Raw genomic sequence first — 27,063 nt, forward strand, 5'->3', positions numbered from 1 at the left:
TTATTGACTTATGTGGCGTAAGGCCATGTCATGTAGTGTGCATTGCATCATTACAATCAGAGATGGAACATGTACATGTATGTGTACTGTCCTCCCATTTGCTATTAATTTGTAATTTGGTTCATATCATTAGGGACTCACTGTCATACATGTATGGATAGGGGAGACTCTCGTCTGACCACGGTCCGCTGTGTTTCAACTGAACAGAGTGCCTTGGACATTCTTTCAAGTTTCCACTGAAATAAACTAAAACTGAGTACCCTACAGTAGTGTGTACTGCAAACACTGATGAACTACTAAACAATTAACTACTCTGTGATTCAATAGACTCTTTTTCTGCTCAGTTCTCAACAGACACATATACTGTACATACTATATATATATATATATATATATATATATATATATATGTATACATATGATACATAGAAACAAACAAAACACACAATATCTGCTCCAAATGAGTGGAATATTGTGCACCATGTAATGTAAAACAATGTTTACAGGATGGTGTATTGTTATTGATCAGGTGTATGTGATTTTCACTGTACAAATTGTCTTCTAGGGTGGAATATTTCTGTTAAGGTTCAAGGATGTTTGTTCTCATATGTACTGGCATACAAGCATAGACAGAACAATAAAATGCTTATTTGCAAGTGGATTTCCAATGACAACACATTATTATATATCCTTTATTTAAATAGGTGATCACATTGAGATTGGAATCTCTTTTTCAAGTGAGACCTATATACATACTAGGTAAGAAACACATACAGGCATAGAAACAGACAGATACAGTTCAGTTAAAAAACAGACAGCATACAATCAATCAAAACATTTACATACAGAATTTGAAAAATCGGTATAAAAATCTTTTAATTATTTAACAGGACAAGGGATGTTAGTTTATGCGCTTGTACGTCTTGAAAAGAATTCCAGATAAAAGGGGCAAAGAATTTAAAACAATACTGACCAAACTTGGTTTTCACACATGGTGTGTCTAAAATCAAATAATCAGATCTTGTGGAATTGTTATTGACCTTCAGCATGATTAATGTCGAGAGGTAAGGGGGAAGTATATATGTAAATATTTGTAAGAATCAACAGTCTCAATTTGCGCACCATGAACATTATGATATGCTTGCTGCCCCAGTCCATTGACCCATACTGCTGTCAGTTGTTGACATTCATTGATATTCACCTCTTGTTGTGCTTGCTGCCTGATTCTGTCATATCTGAAAGTCATAAAGATTACATTAGGATGTGATTACTCGTGACTACCATAGAAGTTTAAGAACATAATATAAACAAAAAAGCAATGCAATACAGTAGCAAGCAACACATTGGTTAGCCAAGGGATATGTCAACAAGGCAGCTAGCTGGTCACACTAATCCTCTAATTTGAGGTAATTTTTACCTTCATTAAAAAAAAAAATCATATTCATGTAACTACACACACATACAATATATGTATATATATATTGTAAATGAATGTATATATTGTTTACTAGTTACCATAAATCGCTGTTCCGTCTATTGCTGTTATCTTTCCTATAAAAAACGAGCGTTCAAATTGCCCACCAGGATTTGTTTGGAACTATCTGAGACCTACATGAATCATGTGACCATCCAGCGTTTTGATCCTCCATTGATGCGAATCTCTCTTTCTATGGCTCTGGTGCAAAGTAAATGAAGTGGCCATAAGCAAGCTGAGTTTCCTTATCGAACAGACGGTGCTTTTCTCATGTTCAGTACTAGTAGTTATAATTATGATGGAGTCATGATTTTAAATGTAATGTTTTAATGGGGAGTTGCAGAACGTACATGAATGTAGAAATATGTCGTTTGCTGATAAGAACGTTTTCTACAGTAGCCAAGTGAAGAAGTATAGTTGCTAGAAATGGCACAGTGGTCCACTGGTGTAACTTTTTAAGAAAATCAATACATTTGCTGTCATGAAATGCATATGGGTGGTTGTGAGTGACTTTTGGTAAAGCAAATATAAGCGTAAGAAAACGTTAGTGTAAATATGAAAATATCTACCTGAGGGCGAGGCGAGATTCAATCCTTTGACCTCTGGCTTTCCAATGCGTGGCTTTGGCAGTACGCCACCACAACATAACTATTCAATGCATGAAATTTCCTGGTCAAACCTGTCTGTGATTTTAAAGAAGAACACAGGCCAGTAAGCACAGCTGAGCTCCGGTTGAATCCATATGGCCTGGCGATATTGTAGCCGGTTAATAACTGAAGGTGCAGATGGTACGTCATAATGCATTGCGTACGTTTGGTGAACGGCAGGTAGATGTGGTGCAAAAGCAATAATTGAGAAGTAATAGACAATTATTAATGAGGAAAAAAGCAGGTTAAAGAAATTTGTTCCTGGCTGGGCTTGAACCTAGGACCCCATGGTCCATAGACTGTAACAGTGACCACTAGGCCACAAATGGACTAGCTGTCACGATTGAAAATGTTTCAGAGTAAAGGATATGGCTATTTTGCGTGTGTATGTGAGATTTTGATTGGCTCGTGTAGGTGAAGGATTGGCTGGTGTCGGTGAAATATCCAATGGGGAGACATTTTGTTTGTGGGATAGGCGGAAGGAAGGAGAAGAAGAAGGAAAAAATGCAAAATCCCCTTAGTTTGGGGTTTTATTGTGTGGACATGTTGTTTATGAGTTCTGTCTGTTGAAATGGGGTGAAAATGTAGAGAATTTAATGTTATTAAGGGCTGAGTGTCTGTGGCTGTTGTGGTAATTTCTGTGGGGAACCCTGAAAAGTGCCAAACCCTTGGTGCTGTATAGGTATGGGGCATGCCACCCCGCCAAGGCATAACTTGGCGGGATGGCATACCTACCATCCCAATGGGGAGCACATCAGAACCAGGAAGTACAATTTTGTGCTCAACAGACATGCTCAGTTGTGTCCTTGGTCTGGTGACATGCCTAAATCATGTCTACAACGAGGATAGCGCAGACATTGGCTAAAATAAATAATAAATGAAAAATTCATGTCTTTGTCTGTGTGATAGAAAAAAATATTTTACCTTGGAAAAGTAACAAGTGATTTTTCCTCCTAATATAATGCATGAAGTTAACATCAATATTTGAGTGAAAGTATTTTATTTTTGCTGTCAAAAATGAATGGCGCTCAAAAGGGAAACTTGCTTTTTGAGCAAACATCATAGATATCAACAGGGGCCGACATTACATCCGGTGCAGAGGTTGAGAACTGAAAGCTGGCCCCTTGGTTAACACACCTTTCAACTGTCAACTAATTAACTGTATAAGAACAAGAAGGGAAACATGGTCACCTGATTCCATTATAAGGTCCATTCAATTCGATTAGAGCCAGACCGATATGGGATTTTTGGGACCAATACAGATACAGATACAGAGGGGAAAAATTCACCGATTACCGATATGGCAGCCGATAGCTATAGTGAATTTTTGAGCTGGAATGAAAATAGACCTTTTCTATGTGGATTGTGCACCGATTTTGCACCGATATGACTATGCAAAGGTACTCATAAGGCTGCTTTCTTAAACAAATAACTTTATTAAAGAATATTTAACATTATTATATTATTATAATATTATAACATTATTAACATTGTCAACCAATTTTAGAAATGAACACTGAGAAAATAAAGAATAAATAAAAATAAAATAAATAGCTAAATAAACATCAGTACTGTATGTTGAGTATCAGTCAATTACTGACCATTTCAATAAAGAATAAATTGCAGACAACTACATCACCATCTTTGCAGAAGTAGTCCCACACCTTACTGCCCATTCGCTGTCGCTTTTCAACCATCTGTAGGTGATAGAGGAAAGAACATTTTATTTAAGCTGGGCATTTTTAAGATGGGCATTTTTTAAATGTAGAGATAACAATTAATTTTATTTCTTTTGTTTTTATTCATTTATCTATTTATTTATTTATTTATTTACATAGGGTATTTGTTTTATTCTTTATTTATTTACACAGGGTATTTGTTTTTCTAATTGTTTTTTCCTAATGTCTTACCACAGATTACCCAGAATAAAGCAAGTTACATGGTATGACTCACTGGAGATAAGGTTAATGGAAGTGAATACTGAAATAACGAAAACAGTTTTCTTTGACTAAATGTAGCCATTAGCTAACGTTAGCTTGATGACTGGTAACATAGATCCCATCCCAATAATGTTACTTTTAAATAGTTTTTCCTCTCCTCTCATCCTAACGTTAGCTGAGCAGGAGCTGTTATTAGCTAGATAGCAAGTGCCGTCGTCACCTCAAATCGGTAACGTCAATCTCATGAGTTTATTTGATATGAAAATAAATGCCTCAGTTAGCTAAAATCTAAAATACGGGGTAAATCTAAATGTACACTGTCCTAAATATATGTTTTATATCTGAATTGGCACTCATGAATGATAACATTAGCAAGTGATGGCGGGCTAAGTAAGAGAGCGCTAGTATGTTACTGGCTGTTGATTAGCTAGCTAGCTGATAGCTGAGCAGGAGCTGTCAATATAGCTAGCTAGCTAGCTAGCGATCAAAACAAGCGCCATCGTCACCTCAAATCGTTAATGTTAATCCCATGAGTTTATTCCATATGAAAATAAATGCCTCAGTTAGCTAAAATACGGGGGTAAATCTGAATGTACACTGTCCTATATATGTTTTATATCTGAATCGGCATTCATTAATGATAACGTTAGCTACGTGATGGTGGGCTAAGTAAGAGCACACATCGAGGTCTGCAGCTGGATGCATCTCCCGTTACTGGCTGTTGATTAGCTTGCTGATAGCTAGCTAGCAATGTTATCGTTAGTTAACATTCATCGGCAGTTTGCAAACATTTATAAAGACTGCAATTAATGAATGACTAATATTACTGTTAATACACTATTATTATTGACAATATTCAAATAGCTAGCAAGAGAAACATACCTTATTCTTCCTTGTCAGTTTCAGTCAGTCAGTCTACCTCCAGCGCTGCTCTCTGACTGAGTGAAGGTTCCAGGTCACATGAACCTTATTGATGTTGTTGGCAGTGAGAAACACTAGATAGACTGCTAGGAGCGCCCATGTGTCAGTGTTAAAAAAAAAAAAAAAATTATCGGTCCTACATATTGGCCACATATCGTCTTTGACTACCGATACAGATATGGTCCAAAAATGCAAATATCGGCCCGATATATCGGCCGTCTGATATATCAGTTGGGCTCTAAATTTGATACTTCTGCATGTGGCACCACCCTAAGATGGCTGCCATGGCCTGGAAATAGAATTATAGACGCTTTCAACGGTAACAACATAAACAAACGTTACTGCGCATGTGCGTTGTTATGGCCCAAACTTCCGGCAGACTTCCGCAAACAATCAATAACAACAGAGTCCCTCTAGACTATTTCTGATAACAAGCAAAATAAATAACAAGTAAATTACGTTAGCTAGCTAGTTAAAACTATGTATTATTTGGGGTTACCAGTCAAAGAAAAGAACCGTTACTTGGCCAAACGTGTGATACCGTTACACTACCAGACCCTTTCAACAAAATATTGAGACAGTTTTTCTACGGACCAGTCTGATTTACCGGAGGTCAGTCAGGTAAACATCTTTGAATACGTAGTCGAGAGGCAATGTATATATACAAGGGAGACGTTCAAGGTATATCGCAGCTTGGATGCCTATAACTATTTTCATTCCGGAAAAGTTAAAAGCATCCTAACCCACAAGAATGGAAATACATGTGTTGTTTACGGGGAAATCGAGGCAGGTCAGGCGCTTTCCAAGTGCTGGATCGTTGCAACGAAGTCTGGCGAAGTCCCGGGCGGGCAGTGCACCTGCATGGCACGGTAAGTATGGCTGGTAGTTAGCTAGCTAGCTAAACAATACAGCTAACATTACATTTGACAATAGCATTTGGATAAGCTTTTTCAATGCTGGCATTTATCCGGTTGATAATGGAATCTGGATCTATGCAGCAATGGAGAGGTGTGTAGCCATGTGGGCACAATTCTGGTTACTGTGGACCAGTGTGTCCAGGATGTACTCCTGAGTGGCCCATCGGTCACCTCAAAACCAAGTGCCGTGCCTTACCGGAATTCGTGCTCCCGCTTTGTTCTGCTTTCTCCACTGCCAACTGACCTGTGCCGATTTTAGCTACTGCTCTGGGGTAGGTACCAAAAGTACTATCCGTGCTGCAATACGATACTGCAGACCATTGATTAGTCAATGGGAATCGTCACAAATACATCATCCCATTTTCATGTTTGTTCACCAGCAGCAACTGCCATTTTTAAATACCACAAGAGCAAGAAAGAGTAACGTTAACTAGCAAATTTGAAAATAAAATAAACGGTTAATGCAAAACCAAATGCTGACGAAAAAGTACAGCATAGCTTCAAGTTCCTCCATTGTGTTGTGTTGTGCGGTTGTGTCTCGTGAATATGTACGTCACCACCATGGCGTGCTCCTATGATGCTATACTCCTCCCATGACTCCCCCTATCTTAATGGGTCTGTTGTGTAATGGAGAAGCGCAACAGGCAACATGGGTAGGGTATGAATGCTTGCCATCCTGTACCGTGCCGGTCAATGGAGAAGCACCATAAGAAGGTGAGCATTTTAATGATATGACACACTATCTCCCAGTCTTTTAAAATCTCATAGTGTGAAATTGGTGATATTTTGTTGTCATGAATGTAGCTATGACAATACAAGTCCAATGCTACAGATATCATAATAATTCCTTTTTTCCTCAATAATTATCCACAACAGGCTGATCCACAACCAGTAGCTCAATGCAATTTATTGAATCCTGGCAAGAAGATGCGGCTACAAGCTCCCCTCTGCCTTCCCCTGCTAAATCCAGATGGGTCACCAAAAAAGCTTTTTAAAGCCCTGAAGGTAAATTGTAGTTCACATATCTCCACAGTGAGCACCATAATTCATTGGACAGTGACACATTTTTTGTTATTTTGGTTCTGTACTGTAGCACTTTGAAAGGATACAATGACAATGAGGTTGAAGTGCAGACCGTCAGCTTTAATTTGAGGGTATTTTCATCCATATTGGATGAACCGTTTAGAAATGACAGCACCTTTTGTACATGGTCCCCCCATTTTAAGGTACTACAAGTATTTGTTGAATTGGCTTCACAGATGTGTTTCGTTAGGCAGGTGTTTTCATTTGTGTCATTAATGAATGTAGAAGAGAGCTGTTGATGTCTAGTCTTGATTCTAGACTTTGAAATTGCCTTTGGAGATTGTTGTTGGGGTGTGACAACATGAGGAAGACAGCAGTGTCGATGCAAATTAAGCTGGCCGTCATAAGGCTCAGGATTGAAAATCAATCAATCAGGAATATTGCAAAAACCCTTGGCATGCCCAAGTCAGCAGTTTGGTTCATCATTAACTAGAAAAAATCAACTGGTGAACTCAATTATGTCAAAAGACCCGATAGACCGAGGAAGACCACTGTAGTGGATGACCAGAGAATACTCTCTATGGTGAAGATAACCCCCCTGACAACAGCCCAACAGATCAAAAACACTCTCTTGGATGCAGGTGTAGATGTGTCAAAGTCTACCATACGTAGAAGACTATACCAGCAGGACTACAGAGGGTACACTACAAGATGCAAACGACTGATAAGCCTGAAGAACAGAAAGGCGAGATTACAGTTTGCTAAAAAGCACCTAAAAGATCCCCAAGAGTTCTGGAATAAAGTCTTGTGGACAGATGAGACAAAGATTAACATGTACCAGAGTGATGGAAAGAGGAAAGTGTGGAGAAGAGAAGGAAATGCCCATGATCCAAAGCATACCAACTCATCCGTGAAACATGGTGGAGGGGGTGTTATGGCTTGCGCCTGTATGGCTGCCAGTGGAACGGGCTCACTTGTCTTCATTGATGATGTGACTGCAGACAGAAGTAGAACAATGAATTCTGAAGACTACAGAAATATTTTGTCTGCTCTGATTAAACCAAATGCCTCCAAACTCATTGGACGGCACTTCATCATGCAACAAGACAATGACCGAAACATACTGCTAGAGCAACGAAGGGGTTTTTGACGGCCAAAAAGTGGAAAATCCTTGACTGGCAGAGTCAATCACCGGATCTGAATCCAATTGAACATGCTTTTTACATGCTGAAGAGGAGACTGAAGGCAAAAAGTCCCCAAAACAAGCAGGAACGGAAGATGGCTGCAGTACAGGCCTGGCAGAGCATCACCAGGGAAGATACCCAGCATCTGGTGATGTCTATGCATTGCAGACTTTAAGAATGTGAGGGACTTGCTAAGGAGCAGATTAAGGAGAGGGGCTGCATAGTGATGGACAAAGAGTTGGTGGTTGTGTTCAGGAGACCCATGGCTGGCAGCAAGCCCTGATGGTATCATTGATGACAAGCTGCTATAAGTAAAATGCCCCATCACTCTCAGTGCTTGCACACCCCTTAATAGGGACTTTAAGCAACAACGGATTTTTGGATGCACAGTGACCGGAAATAGATCTGTGCTCTGTTGATCAAGACTTACTTTGCTCTGCTGCCGTGGCCGGCAGATCTCCAACGGGAAAATTGCACTTTAACGTAGTCACTACAACGTGTGTTTTAGGTGAGTGAATGTGTTTTTAATGTGTTTTTGAAATTAAATTTGTTTTTACAATTGATAGTGACACTATACTTTAAATGATTTCAGTTAACTTTTTCTATAGACACTGGCTAATGTTAAGATTTTCCCATTTTTCAGAAGCTATGTCATCTGCTCTGTCTGCTCCTTGAGACGACAGTTGTGCCAGTGGTGGCGATACAAAGAAGCGTTCACAGTAGATCACATATAATTTATGTGTTTATATAATATTTGTACATTGTTAATTCTAGAAACTAGTGACAAAAGTTGATTGTGTTAAGGGTGCCTCACAACAACTTTTTAGCAATAGATTCACCTCACTTTCCCATACGCTAAGCTAACGAACGTTAATGTAACTTTGCTAGCTAGTAACATTATCAAACTGATTGTGTTATGGGTAACTTAACGTTAACTAAGGGTATAACATGATTATAAGGTTAATTGTGTTAAGGGTAACCAGCTAGCTAACTACTGTAACTTTGCTAACAAACTTTGATGTTGACGTCATTATGCAGACCCCCAATGGAGTGGACGGAGAAACACGACGGAATTCTCTGCAGAGAAATACTCGTCACAGAGCCGTTCATATTCAAGAAAGGGAGTGTTGACAAGGAAAAGGTATGGACTGAGGTAGCAGATTCACTTAACAGCTGCCGGGAGCTTCAATTCAAAGTAAACCAAAGATCGGTGAGGGAGAGGTTTGCTTTACTGCAAGCTAGATTCAAGTCCAAAAGCAGCAAGGATGAGAGGAGTAGTGGAACATCACAAGAGGTGTCAGAACTTGATGTGTTGATAGAGGAGATAACAGAGAAAGACTGAGCAGCAGATGAGAACAGAGGGAGTGCAGAAGGTAGGAAGAAGATAGAGGCAGACCGGGCCAAAGCAGAGGAAGTAAGGAAGAAGGCAACGGAGAGGGTGGGACAAACAAAAAGAAGGCTAAGTAAATATGGAGAAGAGTGTGAGGGTAAAAGAAAAAGGAGAAGTGGAAATGAGACCATAGATTATTTGAGAGAGAGAAGTGTAGCTAAGAGAGCTCTAAGAGAGAAAGAATTGGAGTTAAAAAGATTGGAGATAGAAGACCAAGCATAGAGACCACAGGAATCACAGTGCCTGATGACTGAAATGATGCGACTCATTCAACAACAGCAACAGCAGATTCAGGGTATGCAGGCAATGATTCTACAGCAGCAACAGCAACAAGGACAAACCATGCTTGCCCTTATTGAAAATCTGTCTAAGAAACAGAACTAGTTAGCCTAATTCATGAGTGATCAAAGTTCCAGCACCACCACCATTGTCACATCTTTATGTTCTATGTTCTTTTTTGCAGATTAAAGACAATGGACAATTATTGCTGTATTTACAAATATTTTATTATATTTCGTTTTGATCATTTGTAAACGCTCAATTGTAAATAATAAATGATTTATGATTTGATACAATAGAACTTTTTTGTCTGTCTTCCTCCTGAAGGTGCACACGCAGTGGGTATGCAGGGTCCCCGTTCACACACATCCGCTGGCCACCTGGGGAAACTGCGTGCTCTTCCAGAACAGGTAACAAGCTGGAATCTGCAAGCATCCCAGAATCATGTTTCCTTCCGTCTGAAAAACAAAAACAACTAATATGACATGAGTTGTGGTTTGTTTCCATTTTAGAGAGGAGTAACTTGTTATATTATTTTTTAAGCATCATGTTATCAATGACTTACCTACTGGACCATAGATGTTGGCAATTAATCCGTTTGGAATTGCTGTAGCCTGGAATTTCAAGCTGTATACACGCTTGTGGCCATTATATAGGGTCCTCTGATCTGTCCCAGGTCTGGCTATGGGTCGCACTGTGCCATCTATGAACCCAAAACAGTTGTCCAGGGGGGCTCCCATCTGGTGTATACAATCAGCACATGTTTGCAGAGCTGCAGGGTTCAATATGCTGTCATTCCATTCTGTGATTCTCTGATGATGGATGTCATAAATGTAGTCTAGCACACAGTTTGTAGCCATGCTCAGGACAGGTACTTGTCGCTGACCAAATCTCCAGCCTCTTCAGGAGCATACATAGCCCCTCCATTCCTCCCACGACACTTTCTGATCACAGGTGAACTTGTCAGGAATCCCAAGAACATCTGCCAGCACTTTCTGCCATCTGCCACGCGTTTTCTTACGCGAAACTCGGCAAGACACTCATCGTCCTCCATGTCATCCAGATCGAAACGCGAGTACATTTTGCATGGTAAATCTAAGTTGATAGATTTGTTTGCGTAATACAACAATAAAATCCCCTCTTCTGAAACTAAGAGATCATCGAAAGCATAAAGCAACTCCTCTCTGGCCCTTTTAAATGACATTTTGAATTTACAGCAGAATTACAGGGTAATAACATTATTGTGTTTATATTCCGCCACCCACTGTCAATTTTGATGCGTTGCTATAGTGACCGGTCAGCTGTTCGAAGCACCTTGCTTAGTGACTGCTATGGATTTGACGGCTACGGTGACAGATCTATTTCCGGTCACCGTAGCCATCCCAAAATCCATTGTTGCTTACATTACATTACATTACATTACATTACATTACAGGCATTTAGCAGACGCTCTTATCCAGAGCGACGTACAACAAGTGCATCAGTTCAAGGTGCAGAGGTGCAAAAAAAGCACTCTAGAGTGAAGTAAAGATCGTAGTGCCAGAAGTGACCACATAGATCAGGACTCCAACCCTGTAGGGTAACCTGTTCAGCAAACAAACAAACAATCCTGCCAAGTACAAACTAGCACTGAAATCACATTTGCCTAATCAGAATCAGACAAAAACAATCCTGCCAAATAAAAACTAACGTGATCGCATTAGCCTAACTAGGTACATTGAGCTAAACTGGAGGCTAGGGAGGGGTGGGGAGTGGTGCAGCCTGAAGAGATGAATCTTTAGTCTGCGTTTGAAGGTAGTCTGATTCTCTGCTGTTCTGACCGCTACGGGAAGGTCATTCCACCAGCGAGGGGCCAGGACAGACAGCAGACGCGAGCGGGAAGTACAGACACGAAGAGGGGGAGGTGCCAAGCGTCCAGAGGTGGCAGAACGAAGAGGTCTGGCTGGTGTGTAGGGTCTGATGATCCTCTGGATGTATCCTGGTGCTGACCCCTTAGCTGCCTGGTATGCAAGCACCAAAGTCTTAAATTTTATGTGAGCCATAACAGGCAGCCAGTGGAGGTCAGTGAGCAGGGGGGTGACATGGGAATGTCTGGGGAGGTTGTAGACCAGACGCGCTGCAGCATTCTGGATGAGCTGCAGGGGTCTGATGGCGGATGCTGGCAGACCAGCCAGCAGCGAGTTGCAGTAGTCCAGGGGGGACAGGACCATCGCTTGAACCAGGTGCTGGGTTGCGTAGGTGGCGAGGAAGGGGCGGATTCTCCGGATGTTGTACAGGAAGAACCTGCACGTTCGACTCACCGCTGCAATGTTCTGGGAGAGGGACAGTCTGTTGTCCATCACCACTCTGAGGTTTTTTGCAGTGGGTGATGATGACACCACGGTGTCCCCTAGGGAGATAGAAAGGAAAAAGAGGTTAGAGGATGGAGCAGGGATGAAGATCATCTCTGTCTTACCTGGGTTCAGCTTAAGATGATGGTTATCCATCCAGCTCTGGATGTCCCTCAGGCAAGCAGAGATGCGAGCGGAGACCTGTGTGTCAGAGGGGGGGAAGGAGAGAAAGAGTTGGGTGTCATCGGCATAACAATGATAAGACAAACCATGGGCAGAGATTACAGGACCAAGAGATTGGGTGTACAGGGAGAATAGGAGGGGACCAAGGACTGAGCCCTGGGGAACTCCTGTGGCAAGGGGGCGAGGTGCCGATACTGCACCAGCCCAGGCGACTTGGAAGGAGCGACCGGAGAGGTAGGACTCGATCCAGTCTAGTGCTGTGCCACAGATCCCCATAGCTGCCAGGGAGGACAGGAGGATGGGGTGGTCGACTGTGTCGAAGGCAGCAGAAAGGTCTAGGAGGATCAGGACAGACGAATGGGAGGCTGCTTGTGCGGTGTGAAGTGACTCACTGACCGAGAGGAGTGCTCTGTCGAGTGGCCAGATCTGAAGCCGGACTGGTGGGGGTCTAGGAGGTTGTTCAGCAAAAGAAAAGAGGAGAGTTGGTTAGAAGCAGCTCATTCAATTGTTTTGGATAAAAAAGGGAGAAGGGAAACAGGACGGTAGTTCTGGATGACGGAGGGATCCAGAGTGCGCTTTTTCAGCAGTGGGGTGATGTGGACCAGCTTGAAGGAAGAGGGGAATGAGAGGCATCAATTGTAAAGCGCTTTGGATAAAGCGCAATTGTAAAGCGCAGGATTGATAGTGCTGCACAAGCAATCAACATTTTGTCTATTGTGCAAAGACTGTTATCGTTCATCCGTTTGACCATACTGACTGGCAGGGCAGGGTGTTCCGCAGAATTCTGAATGACTTCAGTTTTCCTATGGGCCTTTCCACATGGATTCTCACTCGTGATATTTTTCTGTGTCACCTCTAATCCTGTCAGTTGTTTTCTTGCCTGTGTAGATGCTGATGGTACATGGAGACGGATACATTTGGTGGCAAAGTATTCAGGAAAATTGAAGCCCCTATCAGCCATTACATGGTCTCCTTGTTCAAGAAGGTCAATCAACCCGGAATTCTTTATTATAACCTTGTCACTAGCACGACCACCCCAGACTCTTGATAAAAATGTAATAGCTCCTGTTGGACTAATGCCAACAAGGAACTTCACAGTATTATGTGACTTGTAGTGGGAGTAGGTGATTGCTCGTGTTTGCAAACTAGTTGGCCTCTCAATGAACACTTCAGTACAGTCTATTATACATCTGACATGTTGGTAACCTGTAGTCTTGAATAGGGTGGGGGGATTTCTTCTGATATCTTTTCTGGATGGCCACCGGACAAGGCATTGCAACTCTTTACCCATCACCTCGAGCCATTCATGGAAGATGTTCGAGACAGTTCCACAACTCACTCTGAAGCGAAAAGCTAGGTCTTGATGAGTTAAGCTCAGACGAAGCTTCAACAGGACCACAAGAAACTGCTCGGGAAGGGTAAGTATGGTTGATGATGCATTCCATGTTGTTGTCAGGGAAGTGAGGAGGGTGAAAAACACAGAGGCAGATGGTAGACCAGTGCAAAAATGAGTGTGCTTGTCATCATTTAAAATAAAATTGGACAGACTGGCAAACATATGATCTTATAGGCGTTTTTCTTGAGATTCCAGTTTCTTCTCCAGTAAAGCCACTTTTCTCTACAATTCACTGTTTTCATTTTGTAGCTGGTCAATGTCTGCCATTGAGAGATCTTTACCCACAGCAGTGCATCCTTCTTCAGGGTCAGTATGGGTGACCTCTATGGAAGGTAATTCAATGGACTCAACCACAGATGGTCTACTCTATCTCCTCTGGTACCTCTCCAACTTCTGGGAACCATCAATGGTGTTTTTGTGCGCGAACATTGATGGAACATAATGTGGATGGCATGGGTCCACTGATGGTGCACCTAAAATAAAACAAGTGACAGTTAATAAACAGTTAGTATTGACAGTATTGCACCTTGCTGAGCATCATACATTCCTTGCATAATCCATAACTGTTCTGGGTTACATGCACATTCCTGTGTAAAAAGTGCACTCTTTCTATGATATTGCTTAAAAACGATGATTACATTAGACACAAACTGGAGCTAGTGGGCAACATGTGTAGCCTACTGGTACAATGCAATTTCTGTAGGTTGTTTATTTGTATAGCATGCATTGATGGAAAAACACTGTGGCTCTTATGTTTGGGTCATCTTGCTAGGTTACCACAACAAAAAATGATCATGCAATGTAACGCTGTCAAGTCATTGGAAACAGGTATCATAACGTTAGTTCAAAACGTAGCTAAAGCGTATCAACTACTAGCATTGATCTAACGTACTGCATATAATTTGTACAATGTTAGCTAAGTTTAGCTAGCTAGCTAGCTACAATCAATTTAGTTAGCTAATTCATAACTATTGCAGGCTTCTTACTGGTCAGCTAGCTATTAGCTATCGCTTATCATGAGTTTGTTACCTGAAACGAAGTGAGTGCTACAGATCCTTGAATTGATGATATGCACACTACGGTGATGACGTATTTCCGCTAAAAAATAGGCCAGGTCTAGAACTACTGGTGAAGTGACCCTAAAGAAATGTCTGTTTTTCCATAGATGGATATACAATTTTTTTCTCAGCAAGACAGCCAGGTTCAGGTGAGAGAGAAATAATGTTACCTGACTGCATTGCCCACAGCAACCCAATATTCAATTAGAATAATGTTATAAATTGATATGGATTCTCCCCCATCTTCCTACCTCTTATTATATTATAAATGCTCTGTTTGGTTGTTATGTTTGCCTTTTGGTTGACAGCACAAAGAGTGAGCGAGGAGGATAGAGAAGGAAAGAGAGCATGATGGAGTCGGCACAGAGAGAGAAAGAGAGAGAGCAAGAACCAGGTGAGGATGTGGACAGGTAGTCAAGACCACATAGTTATAATGCCAAGTCAGCTACTGTTTTGCCCAAATTCATTGCAGTGGACTCCACAATGATTTCACATTACTAAGCGGTGTATTGATATACTGTTATCAAATGTAGTGTCACAGTTGTGCCTTTTCTGTTAAGGCATTTCAGTTCTTTGTACCGTGTGTTCGTTTATCTCATTGCTTTCTCCTGTCTTATTCAATCATTGTGTTCAATTACTCAATCATTGTGTTCACCTGTGTCTCGTTATCCCTCTCCTTTCTGTGTTGATTGTGCATTGTGTTCACCTGTGTCTGGTTATCCCTCTTGTCTATTTAAGCTCTGTGTTTTCCTAAGTCCCTTACTGCATCCTACTGTTGTGCTCCCTTGGTGTTTGCTCCCTGTATCTCGAGTTCCCAGTGTTTTGAGTATTCTCAAGTTCCTTTGCATGTTTGCTTCTTCCGAGTCTGTGAGTATTTTGAGTTCTGTTGCATGTTTATCTGTTTGAAGGATTTTTGAGTTTTTGGAATTGCCCCTCGTGGCCTTTTTGTTGGTTCGCTGTTTGTTGAAAGTAAAGTGTCAATCATTTATGTTGCGCTGCATGTGTAATTTATGTAGACAGTAGTAGCTTTCATTTATTGCATATTCGTATAGTATACTGTATAGCTGTACTTGCTTATGATAAATAGCATTATTAGTGTTTGTTTGATTAAAGTGCAAGCAGTTTTATTACAGTCAGCTTTCATTCACAGTGAGTGTCATCATGAGCAAGAGGAAGGGTGGCGGTGACATTCGTCAGTTTTTTGGGCAGCCTCAGAAAAGAAGAAAAGTAAGTTGAGAGCAGTGAGAAAATGAGTACCAGTCAGATGATAGAAGTATACAGTTGTACAAGAGATGATGTTTCTTGATATAATAATCATTGCCATTCAGATCAGAAATGGTTAGTAATCCATTCCTGAACATCATGGCAGGAAACACCACTAGTTTACTGATAATATTTCTTTCATGTTCACTCTGGTGCGTTCAGAGTAAAGAGAGAGAGGGAGAGAGAGAGCATGATGATGCCGACTGCACAGGGAGAGCAGGTGACATGGAGGTGAGTGAGAAAAGGAGCAATTATTGATGGTTAAAACCGAATAATGACATCACAACAGTCTAATCCTAATGTTAATTTAAGCTAAGATATTCCTCTAAATATGGCTTCTCATGTGTGTTTCAGATAATACACTCAAGCAGAGAGAGTGAGTTTGCAGGCGAGAGCAGACAGGCAGGGGAAGATGAAGGTGCAGGAGAGGAAGGGGAGGAGTTTGGACCTTGCCCAACTCAGCCAAATGTGAACGTCATACCTAGTCAAACCCTATTAAATAGGACTCTCTACTTTCAGGAGAAATGGTTTAAAGATTATACTTGGCTCCATTACAGCCCCTCCTTAAAGGGGGTCCTCTGTTTCTATTGTGCTAAATACTTTGCAACACAAAAGTCTAAGCTTGTGTCAAAAGCAGATTCAGCTTTTGTCAAGACTGGCTTTCAAAACTGGAAGAAGGCACTGGAGAAATTTAGTGCGCATAAAGACATGCAGTGTCACAAATTAGCTGTGATGACTCGGATTCAGGAGCCCAAGCCTGTTAATATGCAATTTTCACGTGAGCTTGAAAGACAGCAGCAACAAGCGAGGAGAAATCTTATGAAGATTGTCGGGGCTGTGAAGTACTTGGCGTGGCAAGGTCTGGCTTTTCGAGGTGTTGATAAGGAGAGTGGGAATTTCAACCAGCTTCTGAAGTACAAGGCAGAGGGCGATGCAGAGCTGACCAACTGGCTGAAAGGTCACGTTGATTTCACCAGTCCCCAAATGCAAAATGAAATTTTGAAATTTTGGGCAATACAAATGTCAAAGAAATTGTGTCAGAAATAACATCAACGCTAGTGGTCCAGTTTGCATTTACCATTGATGGCACCCAGGATATATCAGGAGTTGAGCAGGAGTCCATATGTTTGTGCTTTGTAGATGCAGATCTACAACCAAAGGAAGAATTCCTGGGACTCTACGAAGTATCATCAACGACAGAGCAAAATATAGCCAAGATGGCATGTGATGTGATGAACATAGGACAAGAGGAGAGGAGGAGAGTTGACTGGAGAGGAGATGAGAAAACAGCAGAGGAGAGGAGAAGACATGACTGGAGAGGAGAATATAGGACCAGAGGAGAGGAGGAGAGAGGGCTGGAGAGGAGAAGATAGGATGAGAGGAGAAAATGAGAGGAGAGCAGAGCAAACGCCCCTACTGCCCACCCAAGTTTAATTGTAAATATGTAAATAAAAACAACAATTTGCTAAACCTTGGCCACAATATCTGGACTTGTCTTCATATAACAATGCATACATTTCTGTTTATATGATTATGGTTATGCTTGTACTTTATTAATCCCTAATCTCTGCCATTACATACAATGAAACAAGAAAAAGTAAAAAAGAAAAAACAGCAATGTAATACAATACACTATTAGACAATATTGCAAAAATAAAAAGTTCATCCCATGTGTTAGTGAATTTTTAAATACTTTAGAATGGCAGGAAATTAGTTTTCAAATTTTGAATTTTTTCTAGGAGGGGGGACCCCCAGACCCCCCGCCAGATTTGGTCCCTCCCAATGTTGACTCCATGGCTACGGCCTTGCTTCATAGAATGTAATAGTGGCAGTAAAAATGACTTTAGTAGTTCCATATTTAGAAATTGAGCTGTTGCCTGTTGGTAACTTTAGGTGATGTAGGTGAAATGGGCATTTTGTCATCTACATATTATTTTATATTATTAAGGAGGGCAAAATATTTTCAAGTAGTGATACTGGCCAGTGTTCAGGCAACATTACAGTGTGTTGTTGTTTTTAGATTTTTTTTTTTTTGCTGAGCTATGAAGTGCTGCTTCAGTTTGTTTGTCCCCCCCAAAACTGCGCCCCCACTGTAGTAATGATGAAACAAAATTATTTTCCTTCCTGGGTTAAATTACTTGATTTAGTGTCATTGACAATCTGTTATAACTTTACATCTGTTTTTTTCTTTATAGACACAGACTCTGCAACCAATTGACAAGTTTTTTCTCTTCATGAACCACTTAGCTCTTGGTTTGAAGCAGAAGGATCTGGCCCACAGATTTCAAATACACCGGTCAACCGCGAGTCGCATTACTGCAACATGGGCCAACTACCTCTTCACCATACTTGGGTCAGTGAAAATCTGGTTGTCTGAGGAAGAGGTCAAGGCTAAATTGCCAGAGGTGTTCAAGGAGTATGCAGACACACACGTTGTGCTAGACTGCACAGAACTGCGCTGCCAAACACCATCATCTCTGCTCCTTCAAAGTGAAGTATACTCCATCTACAAATCCCAAGGTATCTTCAAAGGGATGACTGGCATGGCACCACATGGAGCAGTCACCCTGTATTTCAGCCCTGTATGCTGGTTGTCTGTCCTGGCCCCACGATGGTGGAATGACCTCCCCGTGGAAGTCAGAACAGCTGAGACACTGACCCACTTCAAACAACAACTTAAGACTCACCTCTTCAGGCTGCACCTCTCCCCATCCCTCCCTACCTCCCTGTGATCTCTAAATTAACTGTAAGCTTAGGGTTGTAACTAGGTAGCTGTTTCATAGGTGACTTAGTTAATGCACTCGTCTTATCTACTGCTTGTATTTTTGCGTAGACTGCATTGTTGCTGTTCTCGTTTGTGTTAGTATTAATCTGTTTATCCTTCAGGGTCCAAGTTGAACTATGCGGTTGTTCCCTGCACTTGGAACGGTACTTCTCTCTAGGGTTTTCGACACACTTGTACCTGGTTATGGTTATACACATTGTTGTACGTCGCTCTGGATAAGAGCGTCTGCCAAATGCCTGTAATGTAATGTATGGTTCTGTCAGCGACAAGCAGATTCTGAAAGAGTCTGGAATTGTTCCTTTGCTGAAGCCGGGAATGGCAATAATGGTGGACAAAGGTTTTCTTGTAAATGACTGTGTGCCTTGTAAAGTCTACAGACCACCTTTCCTGTACAAGAGAACACAGATGCCAGCATTAGATGTGAGGGAGACCAAAGCAATTGCAAGGCTGAGAGTCCACGTTGAGTAACTGATTCGCAGGTTGAAGAAGCACAAGCTGTTTCATAGAGTTATCCCCCTCTCCACCATTGGGAACTTCAACCAGCTGCACACAGTTACATGTCTCCTCCTCAACTACGAAAGTGGACCACTGGTCAAAGCTTCGGCAAAATAGTCCTGAAAATGCACGCACACACACACAGCCATGCACATACACACAATCCAATCAGTTTTTCTTATCGAAACGTCACAGTGACATTAGTATTTTTAATAATGATGCTGGAAACTAATTTTCAATTGTGTTCATTTTCAAGTGAAAATGCGTAGGTGGTAAAAAAATAAATAAATAAATGAAACAACCTGAAAACTTGCACCACTGTTGTCAGCCTTATTAACTGCAACATTCAAGTGTCAATGTATCATATTTTCATTACAATTCAGTACATCAGTTTTGTGCTGAAAAACACTGTGTTCTGTCACCCCTAAGCACCCTGCATAAGCTGGCAGACAGATAACTCCTCTTCCAATCATCACCCTTCATCGGCAAGTGACTGCTTCACAAGGGCACAGAACACATATACAGAATACGAAGACAACACACACAGAGATTCAAGACAGAAACTTCCAAAGGTAGACATAAAAAAAGAAATAGTCTGCCTTCTCCCTAATTTCTTTAATAACCGCATTGTCTCTGGATTCGCTGGATGAACATGTCCTCCTGTGAGTACACAACAAAGTCGTACCACTCCAAACCTGATATCAACAACTGGCCCTGGATCTGCCAGTAGTATGCATGTATAAGTTTCAACGCTGGTGTGCCATCCTGCAGCTTGATGTAGGGGCAGTCCACATAACTCCTGACATTCGGGCATTTAATCTCCAGTAGGCCAAATACTGGCTGTGCTTCAGGGTCATAAATTAGTCCATCTGGGGATGACCCCATCCATGGAGCATCCGGATGTACAAGGAAGCCACAAGGATAGTGGTAATTAACTTATATCGTAATTCTTTAGGCTACATTTAGGTGAAGAAAAAATGGCCAGACCTCGCCACCAAAACTCGGCAACAAAACTCACCACCAAAAAGCGTGTTGCAGCCCGTAGGCGCAGCACCCAGCTGACTGGAGGAGGCCAGCTGGATTCCAGCCTTGCATTGATGCAGACTGAGGAGCGAGTGTCTTGTTGCTGACAGTACTCTTCCACAGCAATTGGCTCTAACTCCAGACCCCTCTTCATGTCTGCTGTCTGTATACTTCTTTTTATAATTCTTTCTGCCAGATATTCAGCAGATGGCTGCCCTCGGACATGACATATTTCTCTGAACTGTGATGATGTGATCTGTGGCTTTTGTAAGCGATGCCACTCCAGAGATGAGCTCTGCTCTCGTGTAGCCATGTCAATTTTGTGAGCCATATCAAGTGGTGTTGCCAGGGAGTCCATGTGGAGTTGTTGGTGTTTGCTCAACACAAATGAACAGCCTGCTGGATCCAGGTGGTAGCCTGCCAGTGGCAGAGGTGGTCTAGGAGGGGCATTTGCATGAGGCAATGTCTTGTGTGGTCTTGCTGCAGGTAGCTGATATGAAAGAACACTCCCTTCTTGGACTTTACCAAAGATCGAATGCACTAATGGGACCTCACTAGACATTCCCATTGTGGTGATCAATGGTACATCACTGCTGAAGGAGTTGTACACCTCAGACACTCTGGCCCTCATTTATCAATCTAACGTAGAAACCAGCGCAGATCTGAGCGCAGAAATCATCTTACGACAGGGTTCACGTGTGATTCATGAAACGTTCGTATCTCGCCAATCACAGTGTAAGAATGATCGGGCGTTGATAAATGTGGCGGCTTAAAACAATCGTCATTTAAAATCATGCCCTTATATATTCTCGGTTTAGAGGCCTCGCCCCTAGAGTTTATGACGTGGAGAAGCGTAATACGGCCAAAAAGAGAAATTTCTCCGACCTAGAAATAGAATCTGAACCAATTCGTTCTATTTGGCAGCCTGAAAAGTGGCATAGAAGGAAGTCAGAAAATGCAGTATGGAAGGAAATTACTGCTGCGGTCAACAGCGTTGCTGTAGACAATCGAACTCCAGCTGAGGTTGGAATTTTTAATTTATACATGCGTGATTATATATATATATATATATATATATATATATATATATAGTAATTAGCTTATATCGTAATTCTTTAGGCTACATTTAGGTGATGAAATAATGGTCAGACCTCGCCACCAAAACTCGGCAACAAAACTCACCACCAAAAAGCGTGTTGCAGCCTGTAGGCGCAGCACCCAGCTGACTGGAGGAGGCCAGCTGGATTCCAGGCTTGCATTGACGCAGACTGAGGAGCGAGTGTCTGCGCTTATCGGGTCTGCTTCCATTTCGGGCATAACAGGTGGCGGAGGAGACACAGACCTGTGTCCGAGCCGGATAATGGTAAAAATGTAATAGCCTAGGCTACTAGTATTTAAATAATTACACGGTTGCAGGGTTAATTTATTTCTTAATTTTAATGATGTTTTAATGATGTTATAAACATGATTTCGTTTCGTTTGTCTCGTTTTCGTCTTACAGGCGCGTAGAGGTCTTCTAACAGAGCCAGATCTGCCATTGCTGAGGTTTGATGACTGTCAAAGCTCATTCAAATAGGTGACTGAATAAGCATCTAACCTAATTGCTTGTAATGATGTCAGCAGTAGCGTAGCCTAACAAGTAGGCTATCTCAAAATGAAAGAGAAATTAATCTCATACACCTACACCAAAAAACTGTTAACCCCGTTAATTGCAAACAATTAGAAAATAACTATTTATATTAGGGATATGACACAGTCGATGTAGGCCTTTACAAAATAGAATATTTTGCCATAGGTGACATATTTTTAAGTGATGAATATGTGGCTGCATATGCTTAGATGCCAGTCAGAATATGGTCTAATAACAATTCTCAGACTCAGCCAGATTTACTATGCTGCACCGCAAGTACACGCTGACATGAAAACTTGCGTACACGAGTTGAGACTTGACGTGAGATTTGATCGTAGCCTCCGCTCACATCCAAATTGATAAATGCCGAGCTTTGCGTGGAAATGACCGTACGCCCCGTTTTCTGTCGTACATTCGTTTCGTAAATGAGGGCCTCCGAGTATAGAGAGATCAGGCAGGTCCCCGCTGACACCTTTGTATAGGTTACTCCTGTTTGAATAAAACCACACATATACAAACCTCATTTTTCTTTGTTTAATTGTAATATGCATACATTGGCAGATTAATCAAATATTTGTATGCATAATTGCTTACTTCAGTCCTTCTGCCATTTTTCTCTCCTTTGGTGTAGCTGACAGAACAACCATTCGGTTAATGGGAGAGGAGGTTCATGGACATGGTGAGGGAGGACATGCAGGTGGTTGGTGCAACAGAGGAAGATTCATAGGACAGGAAGAGATGGAAACGGATGATCTGCTGTGGCGACCCCTAACGGGAACAGCCGAAAGAAGAAGAAGAAGCCTTAGCTATTCAGACTTACCATGGTTCTAGGCTTGTGCCAGCTTTGCTCAGCCTCCGTGCAGCTGTGCACTGGGGGAACAACACTGAACCTAAGCTGTGAGTAGTGTGCCGTCTGATACAACAGGGCAGCTACATGGTTGCACAGTGCTGAACCAGCCACACAGGTACAGTGACACTGTAGTAATGTCACAGGGCGGGAGTCCTTTAACACAACCTGTGAAAATATGGAATGGGTGAAATGGGTGATTATGTCATGATGCTGATGTTTAAGTTTTAGTCACAAATGTTCTGTGAAACCTAGTATCAAAGCCAGACATATAGAAAGGAAAATGAGAACAAAACGGAACAAAAATCTAGTTTCTGGGAACACAACGCCAGCTGTCAAACCTGAATCTTCTTAAAGTACTAACTTTACTGCCTATCTATTAGTGATAGGTCAACATTAATTTGTGTGCCAGAGTTGATATAGCTATTCAAATGAACTGTAACGTTTGGCATTTAGATACCCGTTACCCTACCGCGTTCTGTTTGACAGAGCAAATCGGCATTAATTCCCAGAAAGGTGACTTTTAATAACCAGAACAGGTTATGTTAACTGTTAGCTAAACTTCATTGCTCTTTTAACCCTACACTGTGCGGCTTCTCGCTTTTTTTTCATCGATCGATAACAGGTCGCCCTCATGGAGATCTCTCCTGTTTCCTGATCTTTGTTAGAAACTGCAAAAGACATTATGACACTGTAACATTACATTATCCATAGGGAACAAATATGACAGACCAATTATTTATCTGTTAACATCAATGACTAGCAAGCAAGCGGACAATCAGATAATCGAGTACATTGTTAAAGGGTAACTCAATTTCAGCCTATCCCTGCCTACTGCACAAATTTAAAAGTTGTTTAGTGTTGAGTTACCCTTTAACTAGCTAACGTCTGCCAAGCTAGACAGTGATACTTGTACTGGGTGAGTTAGATAAACCTTACCTTCGCATTTGTCGATGTAGCTCGAAATGTACAATTTGAATCCTTTTTACTTCTTGCTTGAAGAACAGCAACACAGAATCTGATGTACGTCATTAATTGTCATTTTGGGAAGATTGCCCAAACTCCTCGTAAAAAACGCTGCCCTTGTACGAGCTAGCTAGCTACCGGATGTTGTTGACCTGGCCTGTCGAATTTGCGGAAGTAATGCGTGCATAAGGTCAGTTCTTGCCTAGCTGCCTAGCCTCTCTTCGCACACCAGTGATCCATGCTCGCTGTCTCCTCTCTTCTTTAGGAAACCGAAACTGTTTTATTTTTAAAATGGCGTTTGTTCCTGAGGTCAGGTTGCACCCCACAGCACAACAACCTGAGCCCAATGTCAGTCTGCTAATCAGCTAAACTTTCACTCCGTTTGTAGTCGGTGCCATATTAGCCAGTAAACACAAACCGAATAATAAACAAACACAGAGCGGAAATTAACTTCGGGCCAAGCGCATAACCTTGGCAACGTGCGTGCGTCCGATGAAAGCGTCTATATTATGGTCCCCGTGGAGAAACCATAATACAACTCAGACATTCAGTGCTACTGCAACCAAAGTATGCGATAAAAATAGAAACGCTTTGTTTTAGTTTCATTAGTAGACGATACACGACAACTATGCTGAATACGGAGTTTTGCAGCGCCACCATTGTCGCTCTGGTCGTTCATTTAAAACACACCCCCTCCCTGCAGTCTCATCTCCAACTACACCCCCCACCCATGACAAAATGGATAATATTGTCTATGTGGGCATTCATAAAAATATTCTTTCACCGCTCAAAAATCGTATTCTGTCATAGCAACAAGATAAACCCGATAATTACCGATATGCTAATACAGCAGTGAAAACGCTGCTCACTGAATAACGAAATAAACGAGACAAACAAAAAAAATGATACCATGTCATTCTACAGTCAATATCTGGGACTGAATGTTGAATAAACATACAACCTTACCATTGGTTTTACGTGTAGAGATGTCCCTTTTGAGACTGAGTGGTCATATATTGTTTTGGACAATCAGTTTGTGAAATACACGTGCATTTGTGATGCCTGGGTACCTAAAATAGCTGTATGGAGACTCAACTAGTACGTAATACCACACGTGTTGTTTACGGCATTGTCGCCCTTTTTAGTACAGTCTGGCTTGATTGACAATTCATTTATTCAGTAGGTGAGAGTATAAGCTTTCTAACGACGTATAGCATGTCTAATTTTGCTACTGGAATAGCGTTTTATAGGTCAGCGTAACCGAAAGTTTTCTTATCATCGCGTTCACTTACGCATTCACTCAGTAATGACGATGCACCTGACCAAACGTTGTCAATGTTTTTTCAAAATTTCTAGGAAAATACTATTATTATTGAGGACTTCTGGACATAGCTAAGCCATATGTTTGCTGATAGACCTATCTGATTCTGGAGTAAAACAGAAGCGGATAGAACTGTATCATTGATTTACTGTCTCTGTCTCTACTGTACACAGATAAAATTTCATCGACGGTTGAAAATTGTTTTCATGTCGTCCCCATCCCCATACAAGAAAACATACAAGAGTACAGAGTATAGAAACACATACAAGAGTTAATTATTACACATTTAGGTGCTGTACAGCATTGTGTGACAATATTTTTCCATTATTTTTTTATCTGATATCAATGTTTCATCTTAAACCTTTATAAGGGGCTCATTTATATTGTGACATCCGGGGGCTGTTCCAGCAGGCTGAGCCAACAGCTCCCAGAATGCACGGTGCGCGGACTTTTGTAAATAGTTTGTGTGGGACTGTAAATTGTAAATACGGGTAAATAGTGAATTTATCGTGTGTAAATATGTGTCCTTGTGCTAGCTGAATTGTGTTTGTTGCTTTTAGTTTAGTTTTGTTACCCTGAGCGAACCAGCAGTGCTGTACAGGGGGGCTTCTCTGCTGTTCACTATGGCAAAGTGTAAATCTGCTGATTGTCTTATTTCCTGGTTTGTTTCTCAATAAAGTTTCATTGAGTTTTGATGAGTTTTGCATCTGAGTCAGCTTTCTGATGAAGCCCTGTCTTGCTACTCTGGTGTCAGAAGTGGGATCCAAGATGAAGGAAGAAATCAAAGACTTAGTCTTTGAGACACAGCGTAAGACCTGGGATATAAGCCGGGGACTATTCTAAAGTCGTTTTAAGATATCTACAAAGGAGACCAATATTATTTTGGAGATATCTTCAATTATCATTCTGACCAGTCGGAATACATTTATAGATATCTTCTATTATCATTATGACTAGTCAAAATGCAGTTATCAAAAACTGGCTCCTTGTTTCCTCGTTCTACTAACACAGCGACCACCATGTAATGTACCTCTTTTCCACCAACGCAAATCTAGTTCTGGTTCTGGGCTGGTGACGCCTAGTTTCACTCATTGTGACCAAGCAGAATCGATAACGATCCCGAAAATATATAACTTTTAAAGATTTAATTCAATCTTCTACTGGGACTTTTGCCGTTTATTGAGGGTGTGACAGAAAATTTTGGTGCCGCTGATAATCAAATGTTTTTCACATTTACCGTTCGATTGAGCAAGTAGCCTGCTATTCAAAGTACATTTGTATGGGTTAGCGCTGTCAGATTGTGCTAGCTACTTCACATTAACCTTGTACGGTGATCAGTAAAGGCTAACAGCACAGTAGCCTACCACTTAATTCTTTTCACTTCTATCACCACTGTAATGAACTAAAAAAAGGCAACAAACTACCTTTTCTGTGAGAAATGTATTGTCGAGCTCACGCGCATACACTGCTGGCAACATTCTAAAGCTCTGGTTTGCCCTACGGCTATCTTGCATCCTGCGACTTGTGTTACAACAGTGAATATGTGCGGATTCCTAGACGTGCTGATAGCGACCACACTTTCTCATATTAACCTCAAATACGCAAGACAGCACACTTAAACAGTATGCTAGCAAATTTATGTCAAGTTCCATTCATTTATATGGGGTGGTCGATACACGTCCCCTTAGCAACCAAAAGCTAGCGCTGGACCACCGCTGACTTATTTGCCGGCACAGAAAAAAATAGCCAAAGTACTGAAAAAATAAACACTGGAGGATAACAAGGGCATGTTTTACTACATAACTAGGTACAGGTTGTTATCGATATTTCGCCTATTTCATATATAGTTTCAGATCAGTTTACGTTTTCCTGTCTGTCGAACGAACGTGGTCTCACTCTACCTGGCGGTCACAAAGTTTTAGTTGGTCTTGGTTGTAGTGTTGTGTCGTTCGTGAATGATTCGTTCAAAAGAACGAATCTTTTTGGTGAAC

General features: G+C 41.4%; 2 protein-coding genes and 2 long non-coding RNA genes across 6 annotated transcripts; 2 read left to right on the top strand and 2 right to left on the bottom strand.

Annotated features, from left to right (window-relative positions):
• Positions 1-463: 463 nt before the first annotated feature.
• Positions 464-5,316, bottom strand: LOC118216021. The gene is made up of 3 exons (XR_004762953.1): positions 4,944-5,316; positions 3,761-3,818; positions 464-1,235 (listed from the first exon to the last, which is right to left on the bottom strand). It is a non-coding gene; the product is annotated as an uncharacterized LOC118216021 (long non-coding RNA).
• A 1,167-nt stretch (positions 5,317-6,483) lies between these two features.
• On the top strand, positions 6,484-11,647 carry LOC118216025. Of its 3 annotated transcripts, XR_004762955.1 has the most exons (6): positions 6,484-6,613; positions 6,776-6,904; positions 9,145-9,247; positions 10,103-10,185; positions 10,730-10,864; positions 11,608-11,647. It is a non-coding gene; the product is annotated as an uncharacterized LOC118216025 (long non-coding RNA). The 3 variants fall into 3 exon arrangements; XR_004762956.1 differs by lacking the exon at positions 10,730-10,864 and having other exon boundaries at positions 11,608-11,643; XR_004762954.1 differs by lacking the exon at positions 11,608-11,647 and having other exon boundaries at positions 10,730-11,269.
• Positions 11,648-12,868: 1,221 nt separating this feature from the next.
• On the bottom strand, positions 12,869-23,116 carry LOC118216022. Its single transcript, XM_035397019.1, has 2 exons — positions 22,759-23,116; positions 12,869-14,157 (listed from the first exon to the last, which is right to left on the bottom strand). Exon 2 carries the CDS (start codon positions 13,844-13,846, stop codon positions 12,869-12,871), a length of 978 nt encoding a protein of 325 aa, XP_035252910.1. The 5' UTR covers positions 13,847-14,157; positions 22,759-23,116.
• LOC118216024 lies at positions 14,908-18,669 on the top strand. The gene is made up of 4 exons (XM_035397020.1): positions 14,908-15,136; positions 15,893-15,969; positions 16,168-16,236; positions 16,360-18,669. The coding sequence occupies exons 1-4, from the start codon at positions 15,091-15,093 to the stop codon at positions 17,050-17,052; spliced, it is 885 nt and encodes a 294-aa protein (XP_035252911.1). The 5' UTR covers positions 14,908-15,090; the 3' UTR covers positions 17,053-18,669.
• Positions 23,117-27,063: the final 3,947 nt, after the last annotated feature.

Source organism: Anguilla anguilla, chromosome 17 (genome assembly GCF_013347855.1).
Source record: "Anguilla anguilla isolate fAngAng1 chromosome 17, fAngAng1.pri, whole genome shotgun sequence".
Taxonomy (NCBI): Eukaryota; Metazoa; Chordata; class Actinopteri; order Anguilliformes; family Anguillidae; genus Anguilla; species Anguilla anguilla.